The sequence below is a fragment of the Humulus lupulus genome, chromosome 7 (genome assembly GCF_963169125.1).
Source record: "Humulus lupulus chromosome 7, drHumLupu1.1, whole genome shotgun sequence".
Lineage (NCBI taxonomy): Eukaryota > Viridiplantae > Streptophyta > Magnoliopsida > Rosales > Cannabaceae > Humulus > Humulus lupulus.
The window spans coordinates 113,705,894-113,722,216 of record NC_084799.1 but is presented as its reverse complement, the minus strand read 5'-3'; the positions used below and the strand labels follow the sequence as shown (position 1 = coordinate 113,722,216).

The following is a 16,323-nucleotide window of genomic DNA, read 5'->3' as shown; positions in this document are numbered from 1 at the left end:
AGCCAAAAATACCTCAGAATTTGTTTCACGTATAGGACAAAATCTGAAGGCTATGATTTGACCTAATTGTGCAAACTTCTCAATGAAGTAAACTAGGGGTGAGCATTGGGCGGGTTGGTCGGGTTATAAGATATTTTTACCCGTGCAATGTCATAATCGAGTTAGCAAAAGTGACCCGTAACTTGCTCAATTAAGAAAAAAAAAAATTTAACCCGTCCAATAATTTGGGCGGGTTGGTCGGGTTAACCCGCCCAAACCGAAATTGTATTTTTTTTTGGCGAGTTGGTCGGGTCAACCCGCCCAAACAAAAGTGGTAATTTTTTTTTTAACAATTCTGTAATTTTTCTTTCTTTTAAATACTAGTACTAATAGTGTGAAGTTTATATTTTTAAACTTAAAACAATATTTTAAATTTATAGTAAAAAAATTAAAATAAAACTCAATTAATTTATATATTTATTTGAATATATTAAAAATAATAAATTCTTAATTGGGCGGGTTGATAATTATTTTCAACCCGCTCAATGCAACAATTGGGCAGTTTAAATTTTGGTCGGTTTATTCTGGTTGCGTTTTTTGACGGTTTTTTCGGGTTGGTTTGGGCGGTTTATTCGGGTTGGGCGGGTTGTAAAAATTTTTGCACAGCCATAAAGTAAACCTTTTCCTCTATTTACTTGGGTCTTTTTACGAATCAGAGGGCCTACTTTTCCAGCAAATATAGTACTTTAAAGTAAAAGAGACATAAATGGTTACAGATCTTTTTTCTTTATATGTAATAGCATATTGTTTTTTGCAAGATTACACTGGTTCAACACTTTTTATTTTCATGTATGGATAAAACTTTGGCAACAGCAGAATAAGTCTATTCAATCGTACAAATGCTTGAGGAGCTATAAAGCTACAACTGCTTACGTACACGAAGCTTCTACTGCTAAGCTCTTGATTACTCCTATACAAGGGTCACCAAATGTGTTTATTGAAACTCCAATGTTACAACGTTTTGATCCCACGCAAGCCTGTGAAATGTCACAATTGTTAGTATAGCCGAATCAATTTATAACATAAAAAAAGTCCAGCAGATTATTATCAAAATAGTGAATAAAAAAGATAACACCTTCTCAACAACTGATAAAGCTTTGGCGCTGCTGCATTTGCCGTGGTTAAAGCTCCCACAAGATCCATATGGTGTTCCAAAACTTGCAAACTTGATTGAAGAAATGACCTGATTGGGAGATGGACACTCAAGTGACAATACAGGCATTCTTGACTGGCTTCTTGATTCTGAATCTGAGCTCCACATATCTACTGGTGGTGGGTGAGATTCTGAAATGTGTGAGCACAAACTCTCGACCTGTCTTGTGGCAAAAGATATCTGCATTGGGTCACCCCCAATTTCCTCAAACAATACAAGAATGTTTCCACTTAATTTTAACCACGATCGAGGAACATGATATCTGTGGAATGAAATGATTGTCAGAACTTCAAGGTTTGAAGTGTTTCGTCAATTTTTTCCTTTGCAGGTAAATGATCACTTACAGTTCTTGAGATGGCTTCCCACAGTTCTTGTAGCATTTGCTGGCACTGAAAGGTCCTCTATAATCGCAGTTTTCTTTGCAACCACTATTTGGAGCAAAATAGGTCGGCCAATACCGCCCAATGCTTTGTCCGTTCACCCATGCCTCGCCCTTTCCCATTCCTGTGAAATCTATTGCAACAGGACTACTTCCAGCAGGGGCATCAAAGCTTGTCTGAATCAAAAAGCATTGCCTTCACATTAGTATCTAACATATCCTTGGAAACTCTACTACCCTTAATTCCTAAAAGCATCAATAAGCAGTGTGGTGTATATTCAGACTAAGCATATGGCTGTCTTTGAAAGTATTTTTAGAACGACATTGGGGGTATAAGAACATATTATGTTCATATGGCTAACCAACCTGAGCATCCATTCACTAATTAATTTAACCGGTAGTTCATGGTCGTAATGATTGTAAATTTACCTTGTACCATGTTAGAGGTTGCTTTTTGGGCAAGGTAGATTGCGACCACTGTGAAGAATCTTTACTAGGAAGATTTAGCTCTTCACCTTTTAGTCCAATCTACAATCATAATATTAAGGCAAAAAATAAGTTAACACAGTTACCTGAGTCCTTTTGAAGGTATTCTCTTGTTATTGTAATGAATGAAGTGGAATTCTTGTTTCTCACTTTGATAAGTTTGAGATGAAGTCTAGTAATATTAACTGCTTATTTACAAATGGTGTACTATTAACTAGAAAAGTGCACAGAACATTCCACAGAAACAAAGAAGGCTGACCTGGTATGTCCATTGCAAAGAAGAGAGATCTACAGAAGTACCACTCTTAGCACTTCTCAGCTTTACAGGACCAGTGATTCCCGCACCCTTTGTGTCGTAAAAGGCTCCATAATTCTGATGTAAATGCATATAATATTTCCTTAGAAATAATGAGACAATATTATAGTGATGTTTTAATGGAAACTTGTCCATTCAATAAAGGACTTCTTTCAAGCAAACTTCAATGTCAGCATATGGTACTGAGAACAATTTCCCTCATATACAAAGCTTAGAGGATTCTTAGAAAAAGAAGCCAAACCTGAAGCCCAACTGTCAAACTAAGAAGATCAATTGTGTTTTTTTCAGATGCAAATGTGACTGGGATCTCCAATGAAACTTTGGAATTTCCACTGTTGCCTTTGCCAGTTCCTAAAAGTTTTCAATAGTTTAAATTCAGAGTAAGATTTAACAATTCAAGAAATGCATAACTAATTTACATAATTAAGACAATGACACTAACTTCTATCGATCAGGCTTCATCATTCTTATTAGATCTATGTATGCCTAATGATAGACATATTTCTAAGAACTCCTTTTCAAATAGAAAACACAATAAATGTTCAACTGCCTTTAATTAATCCGCAGAACAGAACATCTGGAGAAAAGAAAACAAAGCATTTTAAATTTTTAGCCCATCCTTATTCTGCAGAAATGACATCACAATGAAGAAATGACCTGTGCTTTCTTTATTTTTTTTAATTAGGGAGCTTGCAATAAGTTAAACAGAAAATTAGGTTAAATTAAACTGGAAGATATAAATAAATGCCAAGTTTTCTTTTTTTGAAAGCATAACAAGGATACCATCATGAGACAAGATGACCTTTAATGAGACAGATCTGTCTAGGAGCTGATTGTGTTTTCACTTATTTTATGAAGTTGTAAGGACCAATCTTTCACAATTGCACCAGGGAAGAAAAAATAAACTGAGCTAAGTTCAGAACAAATGCAAGGTTTCCATCTCATTATTGAAACATCTAAAAACAAAGCTTCACTGCTCCGAAATGGTCAATCCTTATTTTCCTTATGTTACCAAAGCAGCTGGCATAATTCAAGAATGCGTCCTCTAGGAGATTGGTCGCTAATCCATCTCTCAAACATAGGTTACTAGATAAAGAATTCATAAAGAAAAAAGTGTGGATTTTCTATCATTCCAAGTTTTCAAATGATCAGAATAAATTATATTTCTTCATACCTGCAAGTTTTCCATTGATAAAAGCATGAAGGGCATGACCAAGCGATTCCACATGAAGATCAGTTTGAGATCCATCAAGGTATGGCTCATCACCTTTGACATCAATACTGCAAAATTAACCAATAAAATGATAAATTCTCATGGAGCACAAGATTACAGGCTGTAGGGAAAATCATTTGAAATTGAATTCCAGGACATGTAAGCCATAAACTTATGTACCTTAAAGAGTACCATAAATAGTCACTTTGATCGGCTGTAGTATTTATTTGCTCCAATAATCCAGGTTTGGTGAATGCATCGTCCTTTGAGATACCAACAGGCTCCTTTATCCAGCTCCATGCAGAGCCCAAGGATAGAGAGGCATCAACATCAGCTATCAAAGATTGACTTGTGAAGCTTGGAATCATGGCCATGGAATTAATCTATCAAAAGTCAAAAGCAAAATTTGAACACTGTTGTTATGCAAGAGTAATGACAATGTTCTTGACAGTAATAAAACAATAACAGTGAACTTGGTAAAGTTACAATTGAATAAGAATTTATTTTTTTTTAAAAAAAAAAGAACTTCAAAAGAAATAAATATAACACCTAACATCTTAAGCTAGCTATGATATCAATCTCACTTTTAACATAGAATATCATCACATGATCAAGGACAACCCATCTACTGAATTCTTAACGGTGGTAATAGATCAATACTGATTTGGAAAAATCATACTGAAAGTAGAATATGAAGTAAATAATACACAGAAATAAAGCGAAAAGTTAAGTAGAAAATAAATGATTCCATAAACAAGAAGATATATACTTTCAAATGGTAAATCACCAAAGACAACTGATGCATTTACCAATAAAGTCATGATATACACCTAAAGAAGAAAGTGTGCTAACATGTACATTTGCAAGAAAGGCTAACCTTTGCGGTGTTAAATACAACATTCTTGCAGTCTGGTAGAATGCTCACAGACCATGCTGGCAAATTGTATGAGTTGCCATTAAAAGTCACTGTGGCAGCAGAGTTGGTGCCTACATTAGCAAGAAAAGCAACACACGCTGAACCAGTTCTATATACAGCTGCCTGGAGAATGAAGAAAAAATGTCAAAATACAAAATTATAAGATACATTAAGCTAAAGGCAAGAAATAGTTGCACTTCTAAGGTTGAACTTTAAATCAACTACTGTACAGATTTATTGTAGAGATCTGGGAAACCTTTTCTAGAACCCACGTATTAAAAAATTTCAGAGGGAGATGGATCTGTGCATATACTTTTTTTTTGCAGCAATCTGTGCATATACTTTGAATACCACATAAAGAATAGTTCTCAAGCATATAGCAAACAAATGGATTACACTACTTGTTATGTAGAATCACAATTTAGGAAAATAAGATCCATTTAGATTCAAAGTCAACTACAAATTAGCTTACGTATCAAGACCTCGTGTAGTTTCCCAGATTAGCATTTGGATATTATAAATTGATAACACCAAATATATTTAAATGAAAAAGGAAAGAAAACTATTTTACGGACTTGACAAGTAACTGAATGAAGGGTGAATTTTTTTAAATTGACTGGAAGAGTGAGGCCTAAAAGAAGTATTTTAATGATGCAGGGAGAAAGTCACATATCAGCCTGGTACAGGTCTATACGACACTTTATAAGTAAGATGCCTCTACATTTCAATAGCTTGTCTTCTGGGTTGATATGCTTCATACATTAAAAGGTATTAGAGACAGGTTTTCCATGACCGCCCGCAAGAGGAAGTACCCCTCTGGAACCTGTTGCTAACTGACAGTTTTCGGGTGGGGGGGACTGACAGAAAGCCAGAGAATTAGAAAGGGTTACCTCCAAGTTTGAACCAAGAGAACTAATAGTTGGGTCAGTGGCCACCAATGCTCCTTCAACTTGTTTTAAGACCTTGTGCAGATCTTTTAGATGTCCCCACTTTGGTTGGTTTAGAAGCCCTGCAACATTCATGGAAATCTTTAAAGTCACTTACAGATTAAAGTCAGAACTAGTATATTACAAAAGGAGCAAGTATAGGCCCCCCAAAGAAAAATGTATGATGTATCTTGTTTCAAAAGTATGGTAAAATATCAACACAAATGCTTCTGACACTCTCATAACATATTAAATAAGACTATATCCTCGAGATGTATCTACTATGCTTGCAAAATGCTCTCTACACCAGAGGTACAAATAGAAATAGCTTTAGAACCAACAAATAAAAAATCACGTACCATACTCGTCTATTGGGGCATCATAATCATAACTTGTTGCAATAAAGGGGCCACCAGTAGTACGGCCAAAATTTGTCCCTCCATGATACTGTTTAACAGCAATAAAAAGAAATTTGATACATCACCTTCTCATTTTCTTTTTCTTTTCCATAAATATTAAAACTAAAACACATGGATTGATAAAGGCAATTTCAGTACCATGTAATAGTTTTGGAAAGTTCCACCTCGTTGGAAAAATCGTGCTACTGCAAATGCCAAGTCTTGCACTGGTCTATAAGGCACAGCGCCACCAAAAGATAGAAACCTGGTATTCCAAACCCAAATAAATATGAGATTTTCCAGCCCTAGAAACTGAGGTAAAGAGATGGAAGTGTGATACAAGCAAATAAATAATAACAAAAGCAATTAAACGAGGGAGGCATACATACCATCCAGTCCAATTCTCAGTCCACATTTTGGGTTTGTTGTTCGAATTCGGGGTGAATTGATCACAGTAAAAGCCATTGCAAGTGTTAATCTGCAAGCACTTCCAAGTTAGAGCAAGGAGATTGAAGAAAGTATGTTGAGAATGGTGAAGAAAGATAAAAAAGAAAAAGCTCACAATGGGATCAGGTGCATTTGCTTGCTGGCACATAACCCAGGGGACCCCTGTATCCAAAGACAAAGCCATAGCTGCCGACCATTTAATGTAAGGTTTGGCAGCAGCTCCATATCCTGACTCAATATTGCCATACTCGTTTTCAATCTAACACAATGAAGTACTTTTCAGCCAAAATTCAATTGGTAAAAATTCTTATCACAATATTAAGTGAATGAAACCAGAAAAAAAAAAACCAAAAATAAGAAAAAAAGAAACAAACCTGAGATAAAATTATAGGTCCACCTTGAGAAGCGTAAAGTTTCTCTTGTTTCATCAAATCAACAATCTTAGCCGTGAACCTTTTCATTTCTTCCTGAAATTAAAATATATATATACATTTTTTTTTTAAAATTGTGTAATGGGTTAAAACGAAAATTTTAAAAAGTGACAACCAAGTATCAAATTTCAAAACCTTGAAAGGCTCATTATCGGATCGCAACACAATTCCCGGTATAAAATGCAGCCATAGAGGAAACCCACTGTTCAAAATCGAAACAAAACACATTCAATCACCATTGAATTTCTTTTTAAATTAATTTATTTGATAAACTAACAGAAATGATATATAATTTGGATTTATACCCGTAGTTCCACTCAGCGCAGACATAAGGACCAATGCGTAGATGAACATATAAACCAGCGTCTGCTACAGCTTTCACAAATCGAACCAAATCTTTCCTTCCCTCGAAATCAAACTGAAACGTTCTCAAGAGGGTCAGACGCAAATCCCAAAAATTTCAAGTTTAAGTTTACTGTAACTCAGACCATAGCTACAAGCTTTAGTTCCTGTATGAACAGAGGAAATTACTATAAAAGAAGCTTAAAACAAATTCCGGGTTTCGTTTTTTAACCCTTTCCAATGGATAGACATAAAGCAACTGACAAGTCCCCACATGTATAAGTAAGAACATACACACATTTTTTTTCCTGCATTTTCCGAACAGCCAAACAGAACTACATGAAAGAAAACAAAATGGGAGGGAGAGAAGAAGCACCTGGCCTCGAGTTGGTTCATGGATATTCCAGAAAACGTAGGTCTCAATCACATCTAAACCTCCATCCTTAGATTTCTGAATAATGTCTGGCCACATCTGAAAACCAGAACAAAAAGGTCAAACACATAAAGTTTCAAATAGATATAAAAGAAGTCAGAGAGACGGAGAGAAAGACCTCGGGAGTGCTGCGAGGATAGTGAATGGAGCCAGAAATGAAGACTCTGCGCTTGCCATCGATCACCAATGCTCTGTGGTCGTACGTTACATTGGCCGAAAACGACGTCGTAGCCAATACACCGAGCACCACAAGTATCATTACCATTATCAACCCCTTCTCGCTCATTGTTTTCTGCTCTCAAACAAAATCCAAATATATATATATAAATGTGATTTTGTCTTTCTTAATAAAAACTGGCTTATACCCAAAACCAGTTGGGGTTCCTAGAACCAGTATTTGTTGCTTTGTGGAAACATTTTGCTCAAATGGTTTGTATTCTTTGATGCTCCGTTTTATCTGTTCTTTGTTTGTGTGCTATATATCTCTCAAGTAAATTGTTGCTTGGCCGCTTTGTAAAAACCATTAAACAATTCTCGGAGATGAGTGACTCAGATAAGCTAACGTGCGCCCAAGACGACCCCACACGCCACCTCCTCTCTCTCTCTCTCTCTCCTCTAGTTCTGTTTTTGTCCTTCTTCTTCTTCTACTTTTATTGCTTTCTGAATTCACTGGGTTATTGCCATTTCAGAGATATTAATCCGAGTGAACGGTAGAAACAAATAGAATAATCAGGTGTTGACGACTGAATGAATATACCAGTAAATCTGCACTGGTTTTGCGCCACGTGGTGACAAAAAAAAGGTACGGACGTGTACGGACAAGTGAGTGTGGTTGTGCCTCTGTTTTGAATCATCATCATGTGATGCCAGTGTGTGGGACACTGTTTGGTCTCCGGTGGCGGTGGGTGGACTGGGAGAGAATGTGTAATAAGGAGTGGTACGTTGTTAGACATAAATGCCCTTAGTGAAATAACTGAATAATCTGATTTTACAGGTGTCGATTATTTAGAGGTTTCATACTATTCTTACGCTGGAGATGCGTTGTATGTGATATATTTCGCGGCAAATTTGTAAATCCAGAGAAAGAATCGCAAACCTCGCGTCACTTGCCCCGAAGAGGACCGTGAGGACTATAATAATATTTTCTTTTCACAAAAGGATACAATTATAATAATTGGGTTTATTTTCATAACGTAAAAGAAACAGGATAAAACTTGTCACATTTGTGAGTTAAGTGTCATCATATTCTATACTCAAAATTAAATTAGAGAAACTTTTCTTGATTCCTCGTCCATCACAGTAAACCTAGAAGTAGAACTAATCGATTTCAAATTGTGTCTCCTTGTCTAAAACAATCTTGTAAGGTATCTTAAATTAACAAAAGATAAAATTGTTGAGGAAGCTTATGACTTGTTTCTTTAAGATGCTCACCAAGGACTGTACCTCAATCCAGTTAGTAAAATAGTTTACGGGGACTATGGCATATTTTGCTCTTGTCCCTTGGGTAGTGCACTAATGAGGTTTATCACACGTAACGTAAAGGGTCATGGGCTCATCATAATTACAATTTGAGTTAGGAATGGTCATTAGAACTAGGATTGAGGTTCCATCTTAAAACTAATTGGTGTTAAGTGGAGTAACTCTTTCCTTTATAAGGATATTGTTGTTACTATATATTTTCCATGTGAGACTTTTTTTACATTTAATACGCTCCTTCACGTTTGGCCCTGAAAATATAGACATTATGAACGACATTAGATACAACAAGACCGAACGTGAATATTTGATGAATGTCACAAGGCCGACTCAGTAAATTTGTTGGAATATAGAACATTACAAGGCTAGTCAGGAAATTTGTGAGTATGCATGTTGTCTGAAAACGGACCTATTGAACCCTAGGGGTCAATATATCCTTATAAGAACAATCAAGAGACACCAAAAAATGACCTATTGAACCCTTTCACATGGGCTCCAAAGGACCTCTAGCCTAATAAATAAAAAAGGGGAACCTACCGAACCACATCATACGGGCTCAAAAAGACCTCAAACACAAAGGAGTAAAAGATGAATAATCGCATATGTATATATAAAAAGAGAGTTTTGGTAACATAACAAGACTCAAAAAAAAAAATTACAAGCAAAATAGGGTTCGAACGAGCATACATCCACAGTGGATTAACTGGCAAAAATTATAAAATGATAATCTCAAGGCCTCCTGCCACGGGTGTTTCACCCAGCCGCCCGGGCAACGGCATGCTCGCCAAAGGAGGAGAAATCGAAGTTAGGATCCTGCCTCCATATGCCATAAAGGGCGCGCTCTATGGAGCTATACTCAATAGCTGCCTTGTCCGCCTCTAAATAAGCGACCCTCCCCTGCGATGCAGCTGTAGCAGCCTTGGCACCCTCAAGTTTCGCCTCTAAGGAAGCGACCCTCTCCTGCAACGCAGCCGTAGTAGCCTTGGCACCCTCAAGTTCTGCCTCTAAGCTGGTGACCCGTTCCTGCAACATCGTGGCCTTGGAAATCGCCCTTTTCTTCTTTTTTTATGAGACAGAAGCTTTTGCCAAGGCCTTCTCTAGCTTAGACCTGGTTTCAGCAAGTTCCCTCTCGATCTCCTGAACCTGAACCGCAAGACGGTCCCTCTCAGCATTCAAAGTGGAAAGGTTGTAAGCCGAGTCGGCAAACCGCTGAGCCACTGTATAGGTCCACACAAGAAAAATAACAACAACAATGATAAGTAACAAAAAAAGGGAATAAAAAGGGATAAGGCCGACATAAGATGCATGAACTCACCCAAGCAGCGAAGCGCGTAAGAGTCTCCCCAAGATCCTACATAGCAAAACTCCCAAGACCACTCCAATCAGCTTTAGGGAGGTTTGTGGCGATCTGTACATACCGCGGCCCATAAGAGGCCGCCATGCGGCCCACCCAGGGCGCCCCTTCTGAGCCAAGGGTACCTGGCTGAGTAAGGACAGACGACCCGCTCGCCAAAACAGGAGGGGGCGCAGGAAGATCGGAAAATGAGCCCCCGGTAGATCAAGAAGGGGTGCAGGAAGATTGGGAAAGTAAGCCTCCGATGGACCGGGGTCGAGGGGAGCCTGAGGAAAAGCATCAAAGTCCTCAGGATAAGGGCAAATGAAATGCCCTGGTATGGCCTGTTGATCTTGGAAGTGGGAAGCCATGCCAGGGTCTAGAGGGGCAAAAGGAGGGCAATCCCCGGGGGACGAAGATAGCTGGTGAGGTTGCTTGTGTCCAAGGGAGACTCCCTCTGGCATGCGCTCGGCCTCACCTTCATCCAAGCGATGCTCAGCCGAAGCATCCTTTGTCTTCTTTGACCCGGGAATAGTCCACAATAACCCGGGATCTGAAACCGGGGACAGCTTGTGGAAGTTGAGTTTTTCCACAGTGAAGAGGTATGTAGCCCTTTTTTCGGCAGGGTGAGCATTGATGAGTGCATTCACCACGTCCGCCTCCGACCCAACAACTCTAGGTATGGCGAAATGCTCTGCACAATTCACACAATTGTCGACACAAACATAAGTTATACAACAGTAAGTTTCAAAAAGAAAAGAAAAAAGGTGGCTTGAAGTACTTACTGGGAGCAGAACGAAAGTGCTCACGAACAGAGAGGGGACCCTACACAAAGAAAAAGTCATGCTTCCAGGACCCCGGGTTGGACACAGCGCCCTCTATCAAGGGGACCGAAGTATTGGCTTTTTGCAGGAAATAAAAGCCCTTGGACTAAGGAGAGGGCATGAGATTGTACATGAAATGCACCTCTTGGGTCGTAGGAGCACGACAGACAAGTTCCATAAACGCGATGAAGAGGCAGCTCAAGGTCAGCCAACTGTTATGTGCCAGCTGAAGTGGAGCAAGGTCAAAATAATTGAGAACCGCGACGAAGAATGGGTGTAATGGGATTGTACCACCCGCCTTCAGGATATGCTCGCTCATAGCCATGTAGCCTGGATTTGGGCAGTCAGCTCGGCACTTGTCCGAAGGAACGTATAATGCGTATTCCAGAGGAACACGGTAGTTCCCTATTATTTCCATCAATTTATTTTCGGACACATGGGACACTAGGGAGGATGCCAATAGGGGGCAGTGTCCTGGTCATCAGCAGCCACTTGTCGTCGCCCTCTCTTCGGCATATCTGCAAAACCAAAAGAAAAAAGTGAGGAGGAGACATAAAACTTTACCCTACATTTTTTCTTCCTAGAAAGAGTCTTCCACCGAGGCATCGGCTGCGAAAGCGCAAAACTAGGGAATATCGAAAATAAGGGCTGAGGAGAAGATGGGACGACCCCATGACAGTCATTAGGAAAGAAGGGGCTAGGAGGCTCAGGCAAGAGATGTCCCTCCATAAAATCCAACTCCATCTGCAAATCTAAAAGGGTCACCCTAAGGTTCGCTACATGGTCGTTGAGGTCAAGGGGGAAAGGTACTCCGTCTCCTCTCAACACCGAGTCTATTTCGCTCTCTACCACCCAAATTTTACGCCTAAGTTCAGCCAAATGCTTGAGGTGACGAATACGGGCCTGCCTTAAGGTGTCATGGTCACGGTAAGGATTTTCCTCAGGGGACTCTGAGTCTGAAGACAAGTAAACAAACTCGACCCCCAGAGGAATGTCGAACGGACCTTCACCTGCCATAAGACCTCGTCCCGAAAGCAAAAAGGGTTCACATATAAATGAGAGGATTGCTACAAAACACAAAGGAATGGGCTCAAAACCTCTAGGTACAAACGCTCTAAATGACCCACTACAGGGTATGAATAAAGGGGCATGCAACAAGATTAGCTCACGACAAACTCAGGCCAAAATACCCCATCCCGAGCAGTGCTAATTTGGACCCAATGAACATAAGGAAAAAAGAAAATATACCTCAAACAGGTAAAATGAGGCGATGTCGTGGTCAAAAGGAGGTTGAGGGCCAAAAGCACTGTCACGGTAAAAAAGAGCCAAATGGTCGAAAGTACGTGTCTGCAAAAATAAACAGAAAATATGTGTTAGCCTTCAAATATCTGAAGGGATATAGACATACCAAAAATGAGCTCAAATATATATATATATATATATATAAAAAGGGGGAGGAAACAATAACAAAAATGAGATAGTGAGGGATTGAACCCCTCACCTCTTGAAAGAAGAAGGAATCTCAAAACCACTAAGCTGAAGAGGTAAGGTGTAAATAATAGGCTAGACATGAATGCCTATTTATAAGAATCAAAGAGAATAGTCTACTAGAGCACCTAAAAGTCCTCTCCTAGACTGGGGAGCAAGTGTAGACGCTCAAAATTCCATGCTTATAAAGGATCCAAAGCACACGCTAAGGTCCCCTAAACGCCTTAATACACGCAACGCCTAAATCCACCAAGGCACCGCGAGAGGTGCCTCGCCCATCGATGCCGCACCACTTGAATCCGTGCGCTCGCAGGGCCTCGCGACGCACCTTGCAACACGCTACGCCACCAGGGCCTCGCGAGAGGCATCTCGCCCATTGGTGCTGCACCACCTGAATCCGTGCGCGCGCAGGGCCTCGCGACGCACCTCGCGACACGCTACGCCACCAGGGCCTCACTCATCAGTGTCGCGCGCGCAGAGCCTCGCGAGGAGGAGTCTCGCGCCATCAGTGCCGCGAGCGCAGGGCCTCGCGAGAGGCATCTCGCGCCATCAGTGCCACGCGCGCAGGGCCTCGCGAGAGGCGTCTCGCGCCATCAGTGCCGTGCGCGCAGGGCCTTGCGAGAGGCGTCTCGCGCCATCAGTGTCGCGCACGTAGGGCCTCGCAAGAGGCGTCTCGTGCCATTAGTGCCACTCACCAGCAAGGCCTCGCGAGAGGCGTCTCGCACCATCAGTGCCGCACATGCAGGACCTCGCGAGAGGCGTCTAGTGCCGTTAGTGCCGCGCGCGTAGGGCCTCATGAGAGGCGTCTCGCGCCATCAGTGCCACGCACCGGCAGGACCTCACAAGAGGCGTCTCGTGCCATCAGTGCCGAGCCACTAGGGCCTCGCGAGGGGTGTCTCGCGCACCTATCATCTACGTCTCGTGGGTGGCCGTGAGGTGCTTCGGGCGCCTTGTGCCAAGGATCCAAGAGCTCCGTTTCGCACCACGACCCCTGCGTACACCGGGTGTCGCGCACCCTACACCTCAAGAGGGTGTCTCCTATGAAGACCTATGGAGACCCTAACATTTAGAGGTAAAAGCCCTAGCATAATTCAAAAGGATCGTACTAGTACGATATTGTACGGGGTACGTGTTGGAAAAAAGCTTATACAGGATCTTTATTTATTTTCATGTATATCTAATATTAAACAAATTAATACGAGATAGCCTAAAACATGTTTCTAAAATTGAATTAAAAGAGAAACAAATAATATAATACTTACAGTATACGCAGCGGAATTAAGAGTCCTTCCTTCAGTTTCTCTAACTCTTGTATCCTTTCTGTCGCAGAGTATTATCAAGAAACTGAACCGATCTTCTATTTTCTTCACGATCTTCCAATGTATCCTTAGAACCACCTAGACTAGTGTGGGCAATTCTCAACACATGAGATAGATATAGAGAGAAGACGAGAAAATAACAAAGAGGCTTAGAAAAGGACTTGTGTTTAAAGAGAATCTAAAACTATCAGAAAATCTGACGTGTGACTTATCTGTCGTCTCTAAAATCTTCTCTCTAAGCACTCCTTTTATAGACTCAATTAGGCCATTTAATTTAATTAAAAAATCAATAAAATAACAGCCATTTTGAAGCCCTAGGTCGAAATTATCATGGGCTATAGGCCCGTGAAATTTCCCATTTGATTATAAGCCCATTGGACTTAAAATCAAGGCATGTATTATTTTCTATTGATTTAATTAATTAAATAATTATTTAAATCCTTTATCAAATTAATTATTTATAATTTGAACCTTGATTTAAACTTATTTATTAATTTAGATACCAATTTATCTTAATTAATAAATCTGCCATAATTTCTCTTTTCTTCTCAAAATTACACAACTCTGTGAAACTATCCAAAATTGACCTGGTCAACTTTGATAGTTCTAATTGATGATTAAATCAATTAATTGAGACTATCTAGATGATTTTATCCAAGGTACAATGGGGACCATGGGCCTATGAAATCAAGCTCCAATAAGTTATCATAAATCTAACAAATAAATTTACTAACTTATTAATTCCTCGTGACTCCACTATAGACTTGGAATTGCACTCTTGAATTCATAGAACGCTCTATAAAAAATATAGATACGCTATTAATTATCCATTGTTACAACCATAATTGTCACTCAATCCTCTATAGACGGTCTACAATGAGATAAGACTAAAATACCGTTTTACCCCTCATTGTATTTTATCCTTAAAACACATAGTTCCTTGTAAATGATATTTCAGTAAACTAATTTAATTACTGAAATGAGATCTCTATCATTTAACACCTTGAACCAAACTAAAAGGAAACCATCATTTCACTTCTTCATCAGAAGCTATAGATGTTCATATCTATGATTAACACTCCCACTCAATTATACTACCGAGTTCCCAAGATGTAAGTATGGGCTAGTCCGTAGGGTAAGCTGGTAACGAACAAGTCAAAGAACTCAAATAATACAACCAGTTAGAATACTAACCACTCAGAATTGAGATTGAATTGACCTATGGTCAACTATATGATATGACTAGAATAGATAATAACGGCATGTTCACTTATCTTATCAACTGTCAATATCGGTCCTGTCCGATGTAACAAATACATCCGATCTTATCTACTTTGCTAATGTTCTGGAAAGAACATAACACTGTAATGTGTAAGTAGATCATATCGTAGATTGGCAAGTCAGTGTAAATCCGGTGCACTGACTAATCTTAGGACTAACTTATTTTGAACATATAATCATATTTATATTCCACTGTGATTACGTCACTATAAATAAGATTAGCTATATGCTCAGGATTTAATAGAAGTTTATATTAAACAAATAATCATGAAAATAAAACATGTGAGAAAAGTGATTGACCAAGTCAAAAAATGATTTCTATTCTTTTATTGATAATAAAATGAGATTACAAAGAATTTGGGTTTTAATTAGGGCATAAAACCCCAACAGTACGACCTTTAAGACCCCGTATGTTTGATCCAAATACTCATGCCAGACAAGTAGTGGGGGTACTAGGAAAGGGGACATGGCCTGTATGCTTCAAACTGGATGTCAGAGTCGACACCACCACCAGCACCACTACGCCTAGGGCCACTCCTCTAATGCTAGTACTCAATAAGTAGTGGGGGCATCCCCACGGACTCTGACCATGTACCGGAGCCTACACCACTACCCTTGAGACCACTCTCCTGACAGTGGACTCATGTATCATCTGGTCCTCTAGACCACAATGTATTAGGGGCCATTAGAGCCCACTATAAAAGGAACCCCACTTCCACTTGGAAGGGGGTTGGAAAAAACACTGTAGCATTACACCATGAAAAATACGAGTTCATTTCACCATTTTCTTTCTACAACTATTCTTTGAGTTTCTGATTAGATCTTTGAAGTTTTTCATTTGATAAGCTCTATATTTGAATTTTTGTAACTTAACTTGGTTGACGAGTTCTCACTGTCAACAGGTTCTGAAATCAAGCTTTGGAGGGCATGGTCCAGCTAGAGATGAAACAGAGCGAGGAGGCTCGCCAGGAGAAGTAGTAGGATGACGAGATGTTGGGAATCACTTTTGATGAGGCCATTTATATGGCCTGACACCAGGACAAGAACATGAATCTTCTCCTTTATCCGGATCCAGCTGCAAAGAAAGTTGAATTCGAATCCAAAGAGAAAGCTGATGCGGCAC

General features: G+C 39.7%; 1 protein-coding gene across 1 annotated transcript; it reads right to left on the bottom strand.

Moving 5' to 3' along the window:
- Nucleotides 1–746: 746 nt before the first annotated feature.
- Nucleotides 747–8,088, bottom strand: LOC133788552 (beta-galactosidase 8). The gene is made up of 19 exons (XM_062226075.1): nucleotides 7,598–8,088; nucleotides 7,423–7,518; nucleotides 7,010–7,122; nucleotides 6,840–6,906; nucleotides 6,648–6,740; nucleotides 6,389–6,532; nucleotides 6,216–6,304; nucleotides 5,986–6,091; nucleotides 5,788–5,875; nucleotides 5,393–5,511; nucleotides 4,464–4,625; nucleotides 3,767–3,969; nucleotides 3,548–3,654; nucleotides 2,615–2,724; nucleotides 2,317–2,430; nucleotides 2,001–2,099; nucleotides 1,537–1,748; nucleotides 1,115–1,454; nucleotides 747–1,016 (listed from the first exon to the last, which is right to left on the bottom strand). Exons 1-19 carry the CDS (start codon nucleotides 7,763–7,765, stop codon nucleotides 909–911), a joined length of 2,538 nt encoding a protein of 845 aa, XP_062082059.1. The 5' UTR covers nucleotides 7,766–8,088; the 3' UTR covers nucleotides 747–908.
- Nucleotides 8,089–16,323: the final 8,235 nt, after the last annotated feature.

Coding starts and splice junctions, on each gene's coding strand:
- LOC133788552 (XM_062226075.1), bottom strand. CDS start 7,765: ATGAGCGAGAAGGGGTTGATAATGGTAATGATACTTGTGGTGCTCGGT. Junction 6,533..6,647: donor GACCTATAATTTTATCTCAG/GTTTGTTTCTTT, acceptor TCATTGTGTTAG/ATTGAAAACGAGTATGGCAA. Junction 1,455..1,536: donor GGGAAGCCATCTCAAGAACT/GTAAGTGATCAT, acceptor TTCATTCCACAG/ATATCATGTTCCTCGATCGT.